The 23,599-nt window shown below is 40.6% G+C and overlaps 1 protein-coding gene across 2 annotated transcripts in view; it reads left to right on the plus strand.

Moving 5' to 3' along the window:
* SH3TC2 (SH3 domain and tetratricopeptide repeats 2) overlaps window positions 1–23,599 on the plus strand; it is a 66,767-nt gene that overhangs the window by 16,262 nt on the left and 26,906 nt on the right. For both annotated transcript variants that reach the window (XM_075274657.1, XM_075274658.1), the window contains exons 3-8: window positions 3,392–3,487; window positions 8,229–8,356; window positions 14,802–14,907; window positions 17,035–17,178; window positions 19,296–19,500; window positions 21,559–21,635. In XM_075274657.1, coding sequence (XP_075130758.1) covers window positions 3,392–3,487; window positions 8,229–8,356; window positions 14,802–14,907; window positions 17,035–17,178; window positions 19,296–19,500; window positions 21,559–21,635 — 756 coding nt within the window. The remainder of the gene's footprint in view (window positions 1–3,391; window positions 3,488–8,228; window positions 8,357–14,801; window positions 14,908–17,034; window positions 17,179–19,295; window positions 19,501–21,558; window positions 21,636–23,599) is intronic.

A 23,599-nucleotide genomic window follows, 5' to 3' on the forward strand; every position in this document is an offset into this window, starting at 1 on the left:
ACAATACAGATATGTCTGTACACATTTGCAGGGCTCTCACCATAATAGGACCTTTAGGAGACAAGGCTCCATGTTATGGAAACACAGTATTTTTGCCTCTTGCAGAAAGATATAAAACCAAAATCTAGCAAATTACAGTACCAGCAAAATGAATGAGATTCTGGCTAATCCCATCCATACATTGCAGAAAATATAACACAATGAGTTTCCATAGCAGGTACACTGATGCCGCTATGACTTTTATACTATGGCTCTGCTCCAGTGGCAATATGGGGTCAATTGTAAACTCAGACTATTCCCAGATGACTGAGTGATAGCTCCTGGCAGGCAACTCCATTCTGAAGGGACAGGAAACTGCAAGCAATGGCTGTTAGTTCAGACCATGCAGTTCAAGGGTCTGTAGTTATTTAAAGAGCATCTGCAATATTTTTTAGTTTTGGTAGCTACAAATGTTTGATTCTACATGTCCGATTCTACTTCTAATAGTCAAATCTGTATCTTAGTCCACTGGTCTTACCTCAAGCTCTTACCTTGTCATCTGTCCATATAGAGATATGCAGCCATATTATATTTGATAGCTCCCCCCTAACCTTCAATAAGAAGTGCATAAAGGATTCTAATAAAATTTAGTCACTTTGTGACCCACATATTTACTGTACATGGGGTATCTGCTGGTGGGACAGAAACATTTGATATCGCCAGGTTACCCAAGATGTCACCTTCATAGCGATTTTTGTTTGTTAGCCTCAGCACAACAGGCCATGATCCTTCAAGGTCACGGCACGAAAATAGTTTCCGTTTATTTTTCTGGAGATGACGTATATATGACAGTGAAGAACTTGCACCGTGAAAGTGGTTAAGAACAAGGGACAGAACAGGTTCTTTCCAGGGATCTTTCATACACGTAAAGGAGAAAACAAACTATACTTGCAATGCAAATAATTTCTGCTTGACAGATACATCTGAGCATGACATCTGTTATGAGTACATGTATGGAGATCTTTAAGATCTGGTTAGGTTTTCTACTTCCTGTTTGTGTACATTCAGCAGAATTCCTTGGGTTATTGTTAAAGACAATGTGGAGACACGTCTGAATAAGGAATTACACCAAAACTAGTTTTATTAATAACTCCGTTAGCTTCTGGAGACAACTTTAACTTATTTATTGGACCAGTCTTTTTTTTACAGTTAGGCTGAGCCCTACGTTGCGCTAAATGCAGCTTTTTTTGTTGCAGATTTTGCTGCGGTTTTTTGAGCCATAGCCAAGATACAGTATAAAAAGTACTTCTACTTCTCCCTTCTACTTAATCCACTCCTGGTTTTGGCTCAAAAAACCGCAGCAAAATCTGCAACAAAAAAGCTGCGTTTCCGCAACGTGGGACCTCAGCCTCAAAGGTGTTTTCAGGGACTGAACTACTGACAACCTATCCCAGAAACCCCATCCATCATCTGTTCAAGTGCACTGTGGCCTTTTCACTTAATACTAAGAACATCATCATACATTGTATTGGGGCTGTGTTTGTCACTGCAGCTCAGTCCCATTCACTTAAATGGGACATAGGAGCAATTGTAACATTTGATTGATAAACATGATATCATCTGCACTCGTGAGCACTGCAGCCTCTAAAACTGCTGATCTATTGGGGTCCCTGGTGTCATACTCCCACTGATCAGATATTAATAAGGTTAATCAATAGTTCAATCCCAGAAACCCCTTTGATATAGTATATTTAAGTGAATTAGTCACCTCACTCAGACTCATGATTGAGATAGATCTTGTCCTAATCCTTGGTCACCTATGCAGAGCTCCAAGAGGAAACAACTTCCTAGTCCCTGCTTTAAGGGGTTGTCCAGGGTAATTTTTTATTTTTTTATATTAGGCCGGGGAAGGTGAACATTTAAAAAAAAAAAAAAAAGTCATAATCCCCTATCTCCAGTGCAGTCTGGTCTCACTGTTGGTGTTTTCTTTTGGTAGAAATACCTGCTGCATGTGACCACTGAGACAAATCAGCGGCCTCAGCGAAGGACACGAGATGTCACTACCTGTGACGCCCCATGTCCTTTCCTTAGGCCACTTAGGCTGCTGATTTTCCACATCGGTCACGTGACCACTGAAGCTAATCAGCGGCCTCAGGAAAGGGACAGAGGAGGACACGGTGCAATGTAAAACACTGGAGCAGCAGGCAAGAGCTACTATACTTTTAACTATTGTTTGACTACAATTCTCATTAAGGAACACCATAAGATATAAACTTCTAGGGTAAAGATTAAATACATAAAGCAAATAATATTCAAATTTAACTTAACATACTTAAGTAAAAAAAAATATATTATATATGATGAACTCCTTTAATAGATCATCTGATGCCATACTTAAAGTGAACCCGTCACATGGAAAATACAGTGTAGTCCGCAGGCAGCATCTGATAGAGAAGGAGCCTAGCAGATTCAAGTTATTGGGCAGAGGCATAACTTGATGTTCCTGGGCCTAAAACGTCTGTAACGGGGCCCCTTCTTACCTTGTGCCATTTCAAATAGTGGTATATCTTATGTACAAAGAGTTATACAGAATCTTTTCCCACAAAAGTATATGTCAGTCTGCTCTGCTCAGTATAACATGATGGCTGCAGATTTCCCATGTGACGAGTTCCCCCTAAAGGCTAAGGTCCCACATGGTGTGCAGCAGCATAAAACCTCTGCAGGAAAAACTGTGCTGGCAATGCATTGCGGTTTTTCCAGCAGTGCTTTTGACAGACAGTTTGCAGAGTTTTCCTCTGTGGACTTTCTGCTTCAAAATAGTTATGGGATTTGCTATGACAGAACGCAGTGTTTATGCCACGTGGGAACCGGACCTAAAAGAGTTTTCTGGTTCTTTAAAATTGATGGCTTTTCCTTTAGAAAGACTATCAGTAGAAGAGTATGAGAGTCCTAGACCTGGCACCTTGATGATAAACTGTTTGAAGGGTCCGTGGTGTTCCAGCAAGTGCGGCATCTTCTGCTCAGTACAGCACAGTCTGATACTTTTTTTGGTGGTCATGCCTAGTATTGCAGCTCAATTCCAAAAACTTGAATGGGGCAAAGCTATAATATCAGGCATAGGCACTATTAAATGTACCTTTAAATGTATAATTAGTGCCTGGTAAGCAACACAATGGATGCAGTGCTCACCGGATTGCCCTTCACACAGTTGGTTAGCCACTGGGCCCAATACTACTAGTGCAGGCTCTGTGGTCCCTTCTAACAGCTGGTTGGTGAGGATGCCAAAACCATTGAGGGCCATTGATTTTAAAGAACTGGAGGACCCCCTTAATTCCAAATATATATATATTTTGTAAAAATGGCTATCTATTTCACTTTGTATGAAGAATATCCATCCTTTCTGTTTCCATAGATGACCTGGAGGATTCAGAGATAGTCTCTGTGGCTGAGGAGACCCCACTGGGGAAGGAAACAATCTCCCTGGGATTGGGAGAACCATATATCTCTGGTAATATCTGGTGTAATACCAGACATGTCTTTGGAAGAGTCCTTGAAGGCTCTGTGTTGCTTAAACATTGTAAGATGTAAGCAACATTGCTATAAACTTTATAAAATTAGAGTAAAATAATTTTAATAAAAATGTAAGGAAATATATTTAATGAATATAGGTCTCATACTCTTAGTAAGAACTCTACAATACATGGACTACAGGTAAGTGACTGGTGCCAATAGGAAAATTATTATATAAATTCATCTCAAAAGAAGCCAGAATCCTTCTTTATGCCAAATAGTTTCTTATAAGAACTACATATTACTGAATCCCTTTAAACTAGTAATGAATGAGGTTATTTGTATAATATGTATTACGTGTATATATACTAGCTACCTCATTTACACAGTATATAGTCTTACCCCACTGCACCATTTTATGGCACTTTTCAAATTGCTAATTCTGAATATTTGCTGTAGATAAAAGTAAATCAATAGCAAATGTTAATAGTTTTATATAATTTAGGCTTTGTATACAGGATTGTTGATACGATGAGACCAAGAATGTCAGATCACAGTAGATATAACTCTGTATCAGTGGAGACAATGATGACATAATATTTGACCTGCATAGAAATCTGATATAAATTGTGATTGGAAGGCAAATGACATTTTAGGAATTCTGAGACTTTTTGACTTAAAGTGACCATGTATACAGTATATCTCAATTCCTACCTAGGAAAATATTTTTGTCACAGCTACACACAGCCATGTACATACAATTAGGTTATATTCATACAAACACTTGGGACTACCTCTTTCCATATGTTATACACTGTCTACCAATAAGTATTTGGACACCCAGTAAAGTTTTGCAGAGGTGGAGTTATGGTCTGGGGGTGTTTCTCCTGGTATGGACTGGGATCCTTGGTCTCCGTGCATGGTGAACTCAACGCCGACACCTATTGCACTATTTTAGATGACAGTGTGCTTCCTACATTATGGCGGTTCTATGGGTTGGACCAATGTTACTTCCAGGATGACTACGCCAGCTGTCATGTAGCGAGGTCTAGCAAGGCTTGGTACAATGACAATTAGGTTAACTGACTAGACTGGCCTGCCAGAGCCCAGACTTGAACTCTATTGAGCACCTCTGGGACAAACTAAGGGGTGCAGCAGCTGTCCAAAATCGGGCAAAGAACTTCCCTGTCTTCTCCAAGCCGAATGGAATAAAATACCTCTAGCAGTCATACAAGGAGTTGTGGAAAGCATGGCCCGCAGGGTTCAGGCTGTAATTGGTGCTCGTGCCGCTCGGACCACAGGTGTCCAAATACTTATTGGTAGACAGTGTATTTGCACATATGGACACATCATAGAATATGGGTGACTACACTGGACATCCATCTACTAGACTCTCTAGGACCACCCATCGCACGGTTGCCTATTTATTTGAATTGGAGCTGTGTAATACCATATTTCCCTTGCAGTGGTTGCTTATAACTTCCTCTGGTGGCATCACCTAATAACCAAGGGATAGGGCAGCCAGTAATAGATACATTTAAAAGGGAATCTGTTAGGTCCAAAATGCCACCCATACCAAAAAGTGTCCCATGTAAGGGCCTTTAATACAAACAGAAACATACCTTAGTGGCTGCAAACCCATATAGAGTTAATGATCTTTTATAGATATGTAAGTCAACCTGCAAGTGCATCATGGACAGGCCCAATCTGTCAGGTTTTCTTATAGACAGTTGCAAATGCTCCAGCTCTCTTATGGACTCCATGCTTTATGTCTCTCTTTTAGCCGTGATTGACAGTTTCTGCCTGGATCTGCTGTCCAAAGGCAAATCTGGTAAATCAGGCCCCGCCCCTGGTGCATTTGAGCCTGATTTGCATATCCATAAAAAATGTTTCTTTTTTATCCCTTTAATTCATGGCATCATTCACTATGCAGATGAGCATAAAAAGCCGACTATCATTGTTTCCTCCATTCATACATTCATTGATTCACAATTCTGCGGTGTCTCTTGGAAACAGACGGCGGTTTCTCTCCTGTCAGACGTGTAACCTAATAGCTCAGCTTCCGCCATGTACTTCTCATAATGTACTGTTCTCATGTAATATACCTCTCTATGGCACCTGAAAATCAGCAGTAATGTAAAATGAAATTCAGACAAGAATTGAGAAAAATATATTACGTAATTGTTCAAGATCGGTGAGGCGAAATATACATTTTCGTAGCTTTAAAATCCTGCATTGTATAAAAATATATATCCCTTTAAAATAAAATATGAGACACAAAAGAAGCATTTCTTTGACAATATTTCTGTTTCCCTAGCAACAATGACAGCACGTAGCTTATACGATATTGTATATGATCTCTGACTGTATACAGCTCGCAGCCCTATATCTGACGTAAAGGGGGTACGTGGGCTCTAGTAAATAAAGTTTGATAGTCTACAGTCTAAAAGATGAAAAGAACTTCTTGCTGTAGACCTGCAGCGTCTTCTCTCTGCCTCAGGAACGGTTAACAAACATTTTTATGTTTTCTGATTTTCAAGGGAAATGTCCATGCCTGTCTATGGGCAGAGGAGACAGACATGATCTAATTGGATTCCTATCTCTTGCTGTTGCTAAGAAACCTATGGCAAGTCAGCCCATATTTAGATACTGAATATGCTGCATAATGCTGCGAATATCGCTATACAGAGTACTGTGACACTTTCCACTGCATAGTGAAGTCCACGTGCTGAATTTTGTGTCGGAACCTGCCAAGCCAAATCCACTGCAGAAAGATTTCTAACTCCTATTCACTTCAATGGGAGGTTGGAGCAGAATTCTCCCAAACATCGAGCAAGAAGAAAATGAAGCATCTGCGTCTCATTGAAATGAATGGGAGGTGCAATATTTGCAAAGCATTCCCCACAAAGCATGTGAGCTAAGAGTATTAATAACTAGTCTGCACGCAACCATTGCAAGCATTCTCCATACAAACAGTTCTTATACTGCACCATACAACTCAAATAGAAGATCACAATGCGAGGTATTGCCCATGCTATATTGGTATCCTTAGCCAAGATATTTCTATACAATACTGATATATCAAGCAGAGGGAGGTCACCTAGTGTACCCTCAAAAGTGCATATAAGTCCAGACAACATCACTTTACAACGAAGACTGTCCCAACTTACAAAGTCACATTCCTGTACTGACATACATCCCATCCATAACATCTCATAATCCATTCCAACCAAATCTATATCTGTGAAGATCAGCGCATCTGGGCGGCCATGACCTTTTTCATTGAGACCAAATTTATTTTAGAGGTGTGCGATGCTCCTTTATATGGCATGAATGCCACATACAGTACCCACATTACTTATGCTAGGTTCACTGTAGCGTTCAGCAATCCATTCTTAGGGACCACTTGGGGACCCAAAGAATGGAAACATAATCCACTTAAAAGGCCTGCAGAAACTCATGGACCCCATAGACTATATTAGACCCCCATAGGCGCTTCCAGTTCCACATGAAAAAAAATGGAAAGAAAAGTCGTACCTGCAGGACTCTTCTTTCTGCATTTTTCAAGTGGAATAGGAGACAGAAACCCCCAATGGAGACTGAGAGCTAGTGTGAACATAGCCTTAGAGAATAATAGAGAACTGCCCGGGCCCAGAAGACTTGCCTGATGTCACGAGAGTTCTCCCTTAATTCTTGTAAGTTCAGGGAGAGTTGGCAAGTATGATAATAATAATACATTTTATTATTGTAGCATAAATCATCACAGTCCCCAAATCCTATCTTCATTACTATCAAACACTGTGTGTAAGAATGGAGGGACCCCCTTGTGTGTAAGAATGGAGGGAAACCGTTTTATTTTAACCAGACACAAAGTCGGACATGCAGAAGACGGAAACCCGAAAGTGGAGACCAGGTGCAAGTGTGAACCTGCCCTTACCAAAACTGGCATCCCAGATTTCCCCATGTTGGTCCCAAAGATGCTTGGTTGGTGATACATCTGGCAACCAAGGAGGCCTACAAAGTGTTGCAATCTGGAGGAGACATCCCAAAAAACTCTTGCTGCTATATGCAATGGCTTCTTAGATCATCACTTCAGCAGTTGGGGTAATGTTTAGCTCCACACCAAAGGCCAGATTAAAGAGGTCACCATAAGATCTCCATACATGAACTTTACCATTGAACCCAAACAGAACCTGGATTTGTCCTTAAAGGCAATAGAGTTACAGTCTGTATCAGTCCAGGTTTCTCCTTCATAACACAAGGTGAGGCTGGCCTATGAGAGCCTTTTTATGGGGTAGAAAAGAAAGCACTTTAATGCCCTCGAATCAGAGCACACTTGCACTCCTTTCTATACCTGCCTGAGACATTTCTGCAAGCAGCATTTTACAACAATCCATCATTTCTATCTGTCAATGGGTGTAACATATACAATGTACTATGAATGTTTCCTGTACTGTAACACTAGGAGTTCACACCACTGAGCTTGCAGCCATAATCTTCACTGACTATTTCTGCTTCAGATGTCAAACATCCTTTGCTTTTTTTGTAGCTTACTCTCCTCCCCCTTTAACAACTGAGTAAATAGACTTTTGTGGGCAGAAAGCATGGCATTGTGATAATTGTGGTGCAGGATGTAACGGTATTTATTAGCTCTCCAGGTATTTTGTCCGTCGCAGCATAGTTACCAAGTAAACACTGCTTGTTTCCTCTCCCGTTTCTGCCCTTCCTGTTTTCTACAGAAATCTCCTTGTCCTTTTCCATCCTGCGACGCTCCACCCTGGTCCCTAATGTCACTCTGCAGGAGGCCGCTAGAAAGACTCTCTGGGCTCTCGAAAATGATAACAAGGAAATGCTGCTCCTATTTAAGGTAGATTTATATCATGTGCATTAACTATTTATGTGTCACTTGAACTTCAGCAAAGTTGCGATATGTCTAACTATTATATGACATGGTGCAGATCTGTATCACATACAACTGTATCACCAACATACAAAAAAGCAGGACCAATGTTGGACTGGGGTGCCTAGTGCCAACAATAAAATTCTATATATAGGTAAATGCAAATATTAGCTCTCTCCCATTTTTTTTCATTATTAACCTACTAGCTAGCTCATACCTTAGAATAGGCCCCCCTTAGCTCTGTGACCATGATGGTTGGTGATGGGGGCTCCCAGTAACACAAGCAGATAGGTCCCAGGAGGATAGTGGCAAACCTGGCTCTGTACCTAGTTGTCATCTCTGCCACCCTATGCATCTACATATAATGAGTAGTTTATCATATGGGCACATAGACTGGTTGACATGCTGTATGATCAGTGAGTGTACTGTGACAAACACCATTTTTGTAGAGGTTGAGGGGTTAGGGGTCCACTAGTTCTCCTGTGTAAGGGATCCACCAGGGGATTCACCTGCTCCCCTGTGGACCAGTCCGAGCCTGGGCATAATAGGTACTACAGCTTTAAGGATTTACTAATCCTGTCTAATATTTAGACAATGTAAACTAAAACTAACAATGCACCAGATTTATCACGGTGGCAGATTCTGGATTATAAATTTGGCCATCTTTAAATGAACAGTCAAGTCTAAATTTATTTGACTTATCTATTACCTTATTTGCATCAGAATTTTGCAGCAGAATTTTGGTAAAATTTTATTATATCTTGCGCCAAGCCCATCTAATGGCTTGACCAACGCAATAAAAGTGTCTAAAGTCTGAGACAGCACACAGCATGTACTGCAGCACAGATTTTATTTTTTTTTCTTAAATAAACCATTAACCATAAACCATTCTAGTGCATTTAGCTTAGGAAATTTTCCCTATAAGTTTTGGGAATTAGCTCAGACAGACAACTGCATTGTCACTAGAGAACAGATATGTTGTCACTTAAGGGAAAGGTTCCCTACAGATCCAAGTGAATTCTGCATGTGATAATAAAACAAATACAGAAAAACATCAGCAACGTCATCTTGGCTTTATCTCTAGTGTTACTTGGACATAGAACAAAGTTCTGACTGCATGTTATATCAATTAAGGAATGTGAATTGCTGGCTTTCTCCATCTACATTACGGTATAGTCCACGGAGCCAAGTTTGTCTCTAGGGAAAACAACCATCAGAGTAAATGACATTCACTGGTGAGTTTTTTAGTTTGCCATTTTAAGACTAGGTCTACATGGTGACTTTGTGGCTCCTGTCAAATGACCAAAGATTGGCTGATTGTCCTGTGACTCTTTCACTAATGTTAGCGAATGGAGTCACATTAACACCGCTACTTTGCCGCCTCTGAGACTTTGAGTTCAACATTGCTCAAAATTTTTGCGACTAGAAATCATGGTCGAGTGCAGTGTAGTATTAAGTGAGTGATCTTTTTGTGGGTCAGTTTCAATGTGAGGGTAAAAATCGAGTAATCTCAGCTCCTTCCAATAAAGCCTGGTCATTGGTGCTGTACTATTTGGGACGAGTCTTGTGGGGTATTCTCTGGTAAATAGTGTTGAGAATATACCATGAATGAATGATATCAATGATGGTGCCCTTCCTTTTTTTTTTTTTTTTTTTTTTTTTTAAAATGTAGATTGTGAGCACCACGTAGAGCTCACAATGTACATTTTTTTCCCTATCACTATGTCTTTGGAATATGGGATGGAAATCCATGCAAACACGGGGAGAGCATACAAACTCCTTGCAGATGGTTTTCTGTCCTTGGCCGGATTTGAACACCAGGACTCCAGCGCTGCAAGGCTGCAGTGCTAACCACTGAGCCACCGTGTGGCCCCGATGGTGCCCTTCCTGTGGATGTAAACAAACCGGTGACAAAAGGGTCGGAAGAGCATGTCAATGAACTTTCAGATGAACATAAGGTGCACAGCCAAGCAGATTGCAGCAAAATACCACTCCGGTGCTCCAGATAAGGTGTCCAAGAGTACAACTTGTTATTCTTTATCATGGATGGGCTATAACAGTAGATAAAGTTTGGGTGATATTGATGCCTATAAAGAAAAACAGAAGCAAAACAGAGGAAGGAAACATTTTATTTTTTTTATCACTGAGCAGTAGAAAATCATTGCCTGGTCAGATGAATACTGTTTTTTTTTTTACACTGTGTTGATAGGAGGGTCATATTTCATTGCAACCTAGGGCCGTTTTAACCATAGGACCAATGGTGCACTTGCACTAGGTCCTATGGTAGCATGGGCCTCCTGCAGGGACAGTGCTGCATTTGCTGTACTGCTGTACCAGGCTGCCCCAGTTTCAGCTCCTTGGTGTTCTGGAGGCGGACATTAAAGGACATTAAATTGTCAGGGCCGTTGGAGATGGACATTATACTGTGGGTGCACTTGGAGGGGAACATTATGCTGTGTGGGCAGATGGAGCAAGAAATTATATTGTGTGGGTAGATGCATGGGGACAGTAAACTGTGAGGCTAGCTGAAGGGGGATTTTATACTGTGGGTGCACTTGGAGGAGGACATTATGCTGTGGGGGCAGCTGGAGGGGGACAGTAAACTGTGAAGGTAACTGGAGGGGGACATTATATTGTATGGGGTACTAGGGAAGCAATATACTGTTTGAGGCGCTGTAAGTTGGTATAAAATTTGTGCAAGTCTGGTATTTCTAAATGGTGGTGATGGGGAGGGGCACTTATGAAACCTTTGTACTAGACCCACCAAATGGCCCTGGTGCAGGAGAAGGGTGAGTGCTGGTGTTTGGTGGAAAGTGTTCTTGTCATGGCCTGGTGCTCTAATATATGTGAAAGATATCTGTGTATGTCATGAAGAATTGCTTTGGTTCTAAAGGCCAAAGGAGGTCCAACACATACTACATGCTTATAAGTGATAAAGTGGCCAGTTAGTGTATTTTACTGCCACAGTGTCCATTCCCACTACAGTGCCTATATAGCTTTGCCACAGTGTGCATATGTTGCCTGCCACAATGCCACTTTATGCCCTTGTATCATTCTTCAGTTAAGGCTCTGCAATAATATGGGGTAATTCCACTAATCATTTCCATTGTTCTACTTGTCATTAGAGCAAAAGTGATGGAAATGTAATATGAAGTATATGTGACATGCTAACATCAATAGTGCATTCATGGTATCTGTTATATTGTGAGTCCTCTGGTGTACGGCCATAGCATTTATGTAATATGTGTGATTATTGTTTCTGGGTAATGTCAGTAATTAGATATTAGTCAAGACACCAAGCAATTGCCAAATGTGTCATCCTGTAGGTTTAATAGCAGTCCTATGGAACTGTCACGAATATACCTAAGGATTTATTTACTGTTTTTTTTTTTTTTTTAAGCAGATTAGGTTTCCGTTTGTGGGTTTCCCAAGTGGACCCCATGAACAAAAACATGAATGAAGGGGTGAACCTAGCGTCAATAGCTTCTGCCCCAGACTATTTTGCCTGTGGCCCATGGTCTATCTCTAAGAAACATGAGGTGACAGACTGTTTTAGGTGTGATGGCAAGAGATATCATTGCTGGATTTTAAGATTTAGTTATTTTTTTAATATAGGTAGTAAATTGGAAAGTATAGGGATAGGAATTTTAGATTGTAATTATATTTATCCTATAAAAATACAGTATATAAACATTCGGTAAATTTTTCACAAAAATTAACAAAATTGCCACTGTATATTACTGTCCAGCTATAAATGTTTCTAGAATTGAAGAATATTATATGTTACTGTACCAAATAATCTAGTGCAGTGACAAAGGTGAAACAGCCAAAGCTGTACAGGAATGTCCGTTCCTCCCTGCAGCCTCTCTGCTCAGTAATACTAGAGCCGGGCAGCAGGGCAGGCTTTTCATACCATACCGTGTCACAAAAAGGTCAACAAATCTAGGCATCTCTCCAAAAAAACACTGGCCAGAGTCCAGAGAGTCAGCCTGGAAATGAACCTGTAACCAAAACAGGCTTTGTGAACCTATGGTTACCATTCATAATCAGGTTGTATGCTCACTATATCTTCCTTATTAAGTGTTATTATATTAGGTGGTATATTAGTTTATTATAGATAGCTAAGAAACACAGGAAACAATACACATTTATAAAGGTGTATTCAAAATGACTGTGGAAAAAACAAACTAGTTCAGAAAATACAACATTGTTATTTAAACAAAAACAAATGCACAAATGAATCACATAAAGAAAAAACATACAAATGGGAGGGACCAATACTACCATAATGATCAACACATGGCAAGGAATAGGAAAATGAAACAGTGCTCCGACCCCAAAGTGCCAGTTCTGGGCAACTCCAAAACAGCGCAACACAGCTTCCAGACCCCGCGCACGCGCTGCAGGGACAGATCAGTCTGAGAAGACTCACAAGAAGCAAATATTTTATCTTCCATTATACCTATGACTATCTTTTTATCTGCATACTTTTTTCATGGTGATATACAGTATATTGTATCTTAGCATTTTTTATATTTATTACACCTCTTTCATTTTCCTATTCCCCCTTTTTGTATGTTTTTTTTTTCTTTGATGTGATTCATTTGTACATTTGTTTTTGTGTATTTTTAGAACTAGTTTGGTGTTTCTGCCTTTGGCATTGTTTTTTTCTATAGATAGCAGTTGTTTTCTAAAGAATCCCTGTAAAGTTTCCTTTTAAATATCATCATATTGTCCAAGCATAACTTCTAAGGTCTGGTTCACATCTGCACATGGGTTTCCATTCGGGGAGTCTGCTTGGGACCCCATCAACGGAAACCTAAGCCACATAAAAAAGTGGTTACCTAAGGAAACCCGTGGACCACATGAACTATAATGGGCTCCATGTTGTTTCCACTTGGTTTCCGCACAAAAAATGTGGAGAGAAAAGTGCTGCTTGCAGGACTATTCTCTCCGCAATTTCATGCGGAGAGGGAAACGGAATGGTCCAAACGCAGATGCGTGCAAGTAAAATATATTATTAATATCTTATATTATTTCTTGATCTGAAGATAGGTTAGGTCTTATTTTCAGGGGATGTCTTACTTTTTTCCATGAACAACAATCCGCTCACCAGACTCCCTTACACCCAAAACAATTTCAAGTTGGAAAGTGCTAATGTAGGATGAGTGCTCACACATAGATCTATGGCACTCCTGTCTCAGGCACCTTGACATTGCAGCAGCGTTCCAGCCAAACGTAACAATTGGCTTTCTCGGTGACTGGAGGCAGCCACAATGTAGTCATGCCAGTGGGACTACCTGATCTGTGTGTGAGAAACCAGTAGTCACCCCTTATTGTTTTGGAGAACTTTCTCACTGGTGCCATCTTGTACAGATAGCTCCCTTAAAGTCAATGTGTGATTCTCTTGGGGGTGCACTTCTTTTTGGGGCATCTGCTTTCCTTGAAAAAGGGTCTACTGTATCTGTTCTATTGTATTCTCTTTACTTCTTTACATGTATAGCTGTCTGGACACTTTTTTTTTTTTTTTTTTAATGAACTGAAGCTAGAGCTTATTTTTGGGGTGGGGTTTATATTTCAAGCATACCCCAAAACTGAAAAATCATGCTAGGGCTTATTTTCGGGGTAGGGCTTATTTTCGGGGTAGGGCTTATTTTTGGAGAAACATGGTAGGAGAATCTGCATTTCATTGAGTAGTTTTGGCTGTACTTTATTTGTGCTATTTTACTCATTTATTTGACAATCCTCTCTATACTGAACTGTACTTAGTATTCCATAAAATATACAGTACTACAGGTTTTCCTCTATGTTCTTTTTTTTTCTTTTTAATGTAGATTGTGAGCCCCATATGGGGCTCACAATGTACATTTTTTTTCCTATCAGTAAGTCTTTGTAGAATGGGACGAAATCCACACAAACACAGGGAGAACATACAAACACCTTACAGATGTTGTTCCTGGCGGGATTCAAGCCCAGGACTCCAGCGCTGCAAGGCTGCAGCGCTAATCACTGAGCCACTGTGTTGCCCCTGTTTTCCTCTGTGTTCTGATGTAGATACTATTTTCTATTTCGACATGCTTAAAACTGCATTGAAAAAGTCACTGTCTTGCAATTTAATGGCAAGTCCACATGTACTGGAAAATTTTTGTAGTAAATCTGTGACAAAATTTGTTGCCATATTTAATGGAGGAAATCCACAGTAAAAATCTTCAGATAGAAGTGACATGCTGTGAAATGAAAGTCAGATCAATCACCACAAGTAATATTTCTGCAACCTCTGGATAGACTTTGTAATAAGAGGCAAAACTTATTCTCCCAAATCCGGACAGAAATTCCGCACCATAAACCTATTATTAATGTGACTTTTCAGTGTAGTTTTCATTCTCATATATTCTTTTACTTCTTATTTTAGGAGCTGTCTGCCCGGCTAGTGTCTATCCAAGCACAAAATGATGTTTTTATTGTCACCTTCAAGACTATAGAGGAAATCTGGAAATTTACTACTTATCTCTCACTCGGTAATGCCATAAACATGGAAGAAAATGACTTAACTGACTTGGCAAGAACCTTCGGCATTAAATCGTAATCTCTTCAAGCACATCTCTTCAGAATAGTGGTTGCAAGCCATACTAGATCGCTGCGTTTAGTTATATGAAGAAGAAAACCAACATGTTTGTTGTCTGAACAGGGCTAAATTATAGGAGGGCAAAAAATGCAATACCTTGAGCCTCTGTTATCTGGAGTATGGTATTACTAATATATTATAGGGTTGAGGGGATATCGTCACTCCATAGAGAGAGACCACCAATTAGATGTGTCCAACACACCTAAATGGTGGTTTCTCCCTATGGAGTGACGATATTGCCTCAACCCTGTCTAAGCCTCTCACCTCTGCCAGGTCAGTCCTCTCTGCGCCAAGCTGATGAGACGCAAGTACATTGAAACAGCTGTCCTTGGCTGAGAGACTGTATCTGGCATAATCCCAACATCATTGCAAACAAAGGCCTCTGAGAAGGTCGGCATGATGTTAAAGAGAGCGCCCTCTATTGGTTTGCTTGACTGAGGCTCTGTCTTCCTAGTTACATCATGGAGGATAGACTTGCACATTCTCAGTGAGCGCCCTCTATTGGTGTGCATGTCTGAGGCACTGACATCCTAATTACATCATGGAAGTCAGATTTGCATATTCTTCCCATAATATATTATATGCTACTTCTTTTTATACACTGTATAGTACTTTTATTTATACAATATATTGATGTTGCTTTTCTATATACACTATATTGTGCTTTTATTTATATACTATATGGGTGATGCTTTAATTTTACGCTATATATAAACATTGCTTTTATTTGTATACTGTATGGATGGAGCTTGTAGTTATATACTGTATGGATGATGCTTTTATTTGTATACTGTATGGATGGTGCTTTTTTGTATACTGTATGGATGGAGCTTGTAGTTGTATACTGTATGGATGGTGCTTTTTTTGTATACTGTATGGATGGAGCTTGTAGTTGTATACTGTATGGATGGAGCTTGTAGTTGTATACTGTATGGATGGAGCTTGTATTTGTATACTGTATGGATGGAGCTTGTAGTTGTATACTGTATGGATGGAGCTTGTAGTTGTATACTGTATGGATGGAGCTTGTAGTTGTATACTGTATGGATGGAGCTTGTATTTGTATACTGTATGGATGGAGCTTGTAGTTGTATACTGTATGGATGGAGCTTGTAGTTGTATACTGTATGGATGGAGCTTGTAGTTGTATACTGTATGGATGGAGTTTGTATTTGTATACTGTATGGATGGAGCTTGTATTTGTATACTGTATGGATGGAGCTTGTATTTGTATACTGTATGAATGGAGCTTGTATTTGTATACTGTATGAATGGTGCTATTATTTATACACTTTGTGGCTATAATATTCCAGTTCTGTAGTGTGTGTTTTTTGTATCTCTGTAAAGTGGTGTTATTTGAGTACCATATGATAGTTTTATTTTGACAATGCACGTTACTCTTTTTCATGACGTACGCTATATAACAGGGATAGGGAACCTTCGGCTCTCCAGCTGCTGTGAAACTACAACTCCCATCATGCTCCATTCACTTCCATTCATTTGGGAGTTCCAAGAACAGCAGAGCAAGTATGCATGCTGGGAGTTGTAGTTTTGCAACAGCTGGAGAGCCGTACGTTCCCTACCCCTGCTATATAATGACTTATATCTCATTGGTGGCCTAGTTTCCCGTTCCTTAGCTAGTGTAATTTTTCCTTCTTTTCAAAGTGGTCTTTGCTGCTCCAGTAATAGCAGGAAAAATACAAGATCTGATTTACAAAAGTTTTCCCCCACTGTCATTAAGAATTATCATTGGGTACACATAAAGTGCTTTAGTATGTATATTTGGTTTTCTATGTATGTATGGTATTTTTCGTGAAGCTTAATCACTGCAGGTAGTTTCATGAAAATGCCAGTAGGTTCTCTGTTGTGCCACTAGATGGCACAATAATTCCATTCATCTCATCTCACTGTACATATGTATAGATGTACATATTGCTCTTAATGAGACTTTTTATTAGTTTGTACTTGTTTTGTTTTTAGACCATATGTAATGTAAAATTATGTTGTTTTGCTGCACTAGGTATTGTTGCTTGCACTCTGGAACATCTGCTCTTTGATGAGAGATATTGGTTAAATGCCGCCTTGGTGGAAGACACCGAAATACAAGTATCTGTAAATCAAGATGAATTGGCAACATTATATCTTGGTTTGCTTCTTCAAGAAGGTAGGTGAAGACATTCAGAATACGTAATGAAGTGATGCCATTTTTCTAGACTATGCCATGACTTTATGTGGGGGTCTGCCTTGTGGGACCTCCATTAATCCTGTGGATGAAGGGGGCGCAGTGTTGATTTAACACTGAGCCCCTTTTCCTACATATTTCCACTCATCTGGCGGTGAAGGGAATAACAGCACAGTTGAGTTCTAGTCAAGTAGCCGAAGCCTTGCACGTCTCTGCACATACATTAGTGTTACATGCAGTCCCATAGCACTAGGATTTGTTGGGATGTGAAGGGGCTGCAGTATGAATAAGAGCTGCGCTCCTTTCATTCTCATGATTCCTTGAGATATTCATATATCTGTAATGGGTGTAACCCTTTACAGTCCAGTTGTTACACTTTTTGACCCTACCCATGAACAAAAGTTGACATGTGCCCTCCCTACACAGACACAACTCCTAGTACAGACCATTCATGCACTTCTGGCATTTTCCTTGTGTGTGGTCGGTTTTACTAGATCTAAGACGTTACTTATCTTGATTGAAGTTGACAAGCAGAGGTGCGGCACACCAAACAGCTATGGGAAGCACACAAGACTCCCTCACATGAGCTAGGGGTATTCCAACTGTTCTCACAGGCAACACTACCACTCATGGATTAGGCCACCAATTCCTAGGCCCCAGTAACTACTCCCCACGACAATGCAGGGCTGACCAATAACAATGGACTCCTTCTTTTTTCACCTCTGTGTTACACATCAGAGCCCGCACTAGGATCAAACCACAGTCCCTAAAGAACGCCTCCAAGTCCTAGGTGCAACCAGCGTTCTGCCCTCACATGAGGTACCTGTAAAGAAAACACCACACTGCAACACTTTACAAAATGGACACTTCAACGCACATCCAGGAGGGCTACAAGTGTACTAGTCAGAACAAATATCATTTTTAGCCAGTTGGCTGCTTGTCTTGGGCTCTACTTGCTCTACTTTTGGCCACTATGGAACCCTACCTGGGGTGGCTAAGCAGGTTAACAGTTGCCCCCCCTTAGGGGGGGTTTACACCTGTGCCTGGTCTCCACTTAGGGGGTTTCTGTCTTCTGCCTGAGAAGCTGGACGGAAGACGGAAACAGGAAACGGGAGACGGAAACCGGGCAGTCAGTGTCCACCCATGAGTGTCTTCTGGTCTCCGCAGTGAAAGTTTTATTTTTTAACCAGACACAAAGTCCTGCATGTCCGACTTTGTGTCTGTTAAAAAAAACAATTTCGCAGCAAAGAGGCACAAGACGCTAGCGGGCGGACACTTTGCAAACCCATTCAAATGTATGGGTTTGAAAACTGACTGCTGGTTTCCGTCTCCTGTCCAGTTTCTCGGGCAGATGACGGAAACCTGCAAAGCAGAGACTGGGCGCAGGTGTGAACCCGCCCTTACAAAATTGTTTAGACTATCAGGCCAATTCTCATGTCACCCCGACAGCCCAGACTGAAGACGGGGAGCGATGACTTAGTAGCAAATACAGTTGTTATATCAGACATTTTGTTATATCAAACAGTGCAATAAGTCTTCGGCATATACACAGCTAAACATTGTATTAAATGTCATACAGCATACAATACGGCTGTATTCACACAGAGTAACGCCAGGCGTTTTTTGTGTGTTTTTTGCACATAGCGCCGCGTTTACGCCGCGTAGCGCCGCGTTAACGCCGCGTATACGCCGCGTTAACGCCGGGCAACACCACCGCTAAATAGCGCGGTGTTAACGCGGCGTATACGCGGCGTTAACGCAGCGATACGCGGCGTAAACGCGGCGCTATGTGCAAAAAACACACAAAAAACGCCTGGCGTTACTCTGTGTGAATACAGCCTAAGACGCACAAGGCACAGGCAAATAATTCTAACTGATATACAGGTCAATCTTTGGTAAGGAAATGTAAATTCACCTAATAAGCCTACATTTTGTGGAAGATGTTGGTTTCTACCACCTTACAAACACATGAGTAACTAGCACAACCCCCTATAGATTGTATGTCGTACCCCCACATGTAGTTCTCTAATGTAACATGTAATGGTTATTGCTTTGTCATATCTCTCTGTAGTCAGTGTTCTTAATCTTGTGCCTTGTAGGGTGCTTCTATGCAAGAGCTGTGGTACACGATGCCAGTGCACAAGTGGAGGCCGAAAAAGAATTCCTAGCAGTGTCTGTCAATGACGTGGTGTATGTAAAGGACGTAGGTGACGAGTCGTCATGGGAAGGACAGTCACTAAGCACAGGAGAGCGAGGCTTACTGCCCATTATAGCGGTGGAGCCTCTCCCACATCCTTTCTACCAGTAAGTATGTTTTGGTGTGCAAAATGCTCTAGAAATCACAAATTCATGAGTTTTATAGACTTCTTTACCCTTGAGAAGTATCTAGAAACATGAAGAAAGAAGCAAAGAGGTGTTGTAAAAAGTGTATGTCATGTCTAGCAAATTTCACCAATGTTATCATACTGTGTGAACAATTGTGATACATATAGATCTGTTTTATTCACACAGTATTGCATTTATTTTTGACTCATAGTAATCATATTAAGCTATTCCCCCCCTTCACCTAAATAATGCCCTATATTGAGCTATTTGAAACAAGATATTACATTGTGCTTCTTAGGGTCCATTCAAAAAGAGAAATTTGGTGCTGATTCTGGCGCGGAATCCGCGTCCGAATCAGCGCTGAAAAAAAAGACCCCCATTGACTTCAATGGGTCACGTTTTCCGCACGGAACCCATTGAAATCAATGTTAGGCTTTGTTTCTCATTGATTTCAATGGGTTCCACGCATAAAACGGAACCCATTGAAGTCAAGGGGGGTCTTTTTTTTCAGCGCTTATTCTGACGCAGATTCCTTGCCAGGATCAGCGCAAAATTCCTCCATGTGAATGGACCCTTAACTGCACCCACACTTTGAGATCCCTAGCTTCCATTGTGAGATCCCCTTTTAGAGCACATATTTAGTACTACAATAAGTAACTAAAAGACAACCATAATGTTACCCTGAAACATTAAAATGGGATTTTCACTTTAGTTGATGATCTATTCTTACCCTATATTCACATGACAGTGAATATCAATCATGCGGGGACCGATTTTTCCATGGATTTGCACAGCTGCACCAATTTTTTTGAGGGTTCATTTCAATAGACCGTCAAAAACTGGAAACTATTTTTCTCTATTTTCACCCATCCCTCAATATACTCACATGTATGTGGGGCTCCTTGGGTGCAAAACAACAGTGAAAAATGGTTGTTTTCATAGATGTCTTTCCACTTGGGGTATGACTTTAGTATACATACAGGCCCCCGGCCAATCCGCTACAGTCTGCAGTGCTTGGGTGAGACCTGTATGTTCTTCATAGAAAACCAAACACAGCATAGTACAAGTGTATAGTAAGGAGAAGTCATCAGTTAATAAATACCAGAAAACACCTTTAGGCCAAGGCTCCAAGGAACTGGATGCACCAAAAGCGCTGCAGGAAAAGCCACAACGTATTAAAGTTTTTCGTTCAGCGCTTTTCATAGAAAGTACATAGAAGTTTCCTCCACACATTGCAGAAAAGTATCTGCAGTGGACACGTGTGATCTCCAAAACCGTTGCGTTTTTGTAAATTGCAGCATGTCATTTATACCCATGCTGGCGGTTTCCCTATAGGTATAATTGAAGCAGAAAGTCCGCAGAAGAAAACTCTGCAGACTTTGTGTGAAAAGCGCCGTGGGAGGCTTTTGCCTCAAGAGACCTTCATTAACACAACCTACATAGTAGAAATAAAAGATTGCAGGAGAAGAAAGGAAGTCTTGCTCACTTGGAATAATACTAAGATTCCTCTGGGGTATGTGTGGATAAGGTAGATAATGAGAATCTTAATCCCACTTCACTCTGTCTTACTCCTCCAAAGTGACTTATTGCTCTGTATCTGGGTACTCTCTGCTGGGAAACTTCTTTTATTCTTCCTGCCAGTGTAGACGATTCTCTGCGAGCTAAAGAAACCGGCGGCACAAATCTCTCTGCCTCCCTGATGGTTTCGTACAACTTATCACTGTGGGTAAAATGTCTCCCCTTGCTGATATATTCAGTTGACAAGACTGGATAAGATTGGAACAAACTTCCAGCTGTGAGAAGTATTTGGTTTGTGTGGACTCCAGTAGAGATAAATGTTGCTGGCATTTCCCTTATGGGTGAATTTTCTATTACAGATCTATATTTCAACCTCTATTGTCTTATATGGTGTAGTAGCAATACCACTTTCTAAAATGTATATTCTTCTAATAGGTTCCTTATTTCTAAGTGTGTCACTTTTCCTGTCTGAGGACAAATAGACAATGCAGCTGACTAAATTTTATGTATTTCCACTAGATGGTTTCTGAAAATGTACCCGACCTCCTGTAACGTGACCGAACAGAACTGCCGGAACATTACATCTCAGCCAATAGGTATAGTTCCTTACCGTACCACACACAGACATGCTATTGTTACACCTGTGTATATCTATTACCAGCAGCACAATCTCTCATTGTACTGCTCGGTATCATCATGTTCTAGCACTGAAGTGTACTAAGAATGTTTGTATAATAAAATAGGATGAATAGACGTCTCCATTGAAAGAAACATATGCAAATCACTTTATCCTGAGATCATTTCTACAAATGCTTTGGATGATATTGGATCCATTGTAACATTTGGTCTGCTTGAAGTGACTGACAATATAGACAAGGGTTTGTCCTCAGGAAACTCCTGAAACTCTAAAGTTCCTTAAATTATGCTTTTATAGGATAGGATTTTATATATAGCCTGCGACTCTGTGATACGATGCACCATGAAGGTGCTGGCAGACCAATGGTAAGTTAATTTAAATACATGGGGAACATATACAAGTGCACACAGGCATACCTAAAGTCTTGTAGGCACCAATGCAATTTTTTGCTAGGCTACATCCCTACAAGAAATTCTTTATAGTCACAGTTGCGGTGCATCAGCGGAATCTCAGATACTTGAAAGGGATGCAACCCTATAGTATCCACAACTGCAGTTATCAAGAATATGGTGAGTGAATAGCGCAGCGCCCACTATGTAAACAATTCTGGGAGCTCCGTGCTGTGGGAAACAGCGGATCTGCAGGGTAAGAGATGTAAGAGAACAGTGGAGGTCCAACACCGGGGCCCCTGCCGATCAACTGTTTGAAGATACTGTAGTGCTTTCGTGAGCGTCATGACTCATTCACTTATTTACATTGCACAGTATCTGTTATATCACCATGCAATGCTATGACAGCTTGTAATAGTAGTGCATGTAGCTATAAAATAGATGGCATGTGATGTATAATATATTGCACAGTAGCCCCCACATAGTATAATATGCTCCCCACACAGTATAAAATGCTCCAAAGTGCCTCCCTAGAGCCGCTTCAGGTGTACCCCCATAAAATTTGATGAATATTTGTGAGGTTTGGCCCTACTTCCAGAGTACAATAAGGTGAAGTGATTGAAAATAAGAAACACTTATAACTCACCTTGCCTCACCTCTCCTGGGCATCCTTGCTCTGTCTAGCACTCTGCAGCATCTTTTCCGGTCCTCTTCTGCCTGTGAGGTAACATGATCCAGACATCACTGCTGGGGCCTGTGATTGAACCTCAGTGGTCTCATGGTTCGTGCTGATGTCTTAGAGTATGACCTCAAGATGGTGAGGACTGTCAGAAGCCCAGGAGAGCTGAGTATTTCTTAATTTTAGACACCTCCCCTGGACTAGCATTTATTGGAAAGGGACCCGGGAACATTTTTCCAAAACATGTGCTGTAGCTTTATTTGCCTCACAGTGTAGATCAGATTAACAATAATCCCATTCACTTTTCTGGTATTGTAAACAGTGACTCTTTTCTACTGTGTTTTCGGAACAGCCAAAAAAACGGCATTTCCGCCTTAGACAGATTTATGAAGCTTCCTAATTGCAAATCTGGCAGATTTTCATGACACAATTTAGACCAATGTGAAAGTGATATAAAATACACAAAAGTGTCCAAAAGTAATGTTATCTGTATACAGTACATGTAAATACATTTTTATGAATTGTAATACAATATTTATTTTTATGTGTTATAGAAATAATATAAAGAACATTACATTGAATAACATTTCAGGATTGTGTATGTGTATTATTTAGTGACACAGTTTAACCCTTTCCTGTTCTGAAAGACGTGAATAGAATCAAGTACAGTGAAACCTCTGAGACAATCATACGTGAAACAGTCGTCTTCTAGAGAGGCGGCCGTCTCAAAGAAGAAGTCTAGTATGGAAAACAGAAAATGTGGTCTAGTTAAGAAGGTGATCTTCTCAAAGAGGTGGTCTCTTGGAGAAGTTTTACTGTATTTCTTTCTAGTTTGTACTATATAATGTAATGTAA

The sequence above is a fragment of the Leptodactylus fuscus genome, chromosome 5 (assembly GCF_031893055.1).
Source record: "Leptodactylus fuscus isolate aLepFus1 chromosome 5, aLepFus1.hap2, whole genome shotgun sequence".
Taxonomy (NCBI): Eukaryota; Metazoa; Chordata; class Amphibia; order Anura; family Leptodactylidae; genus Leptodactylus; species Leptodactylus fuscus.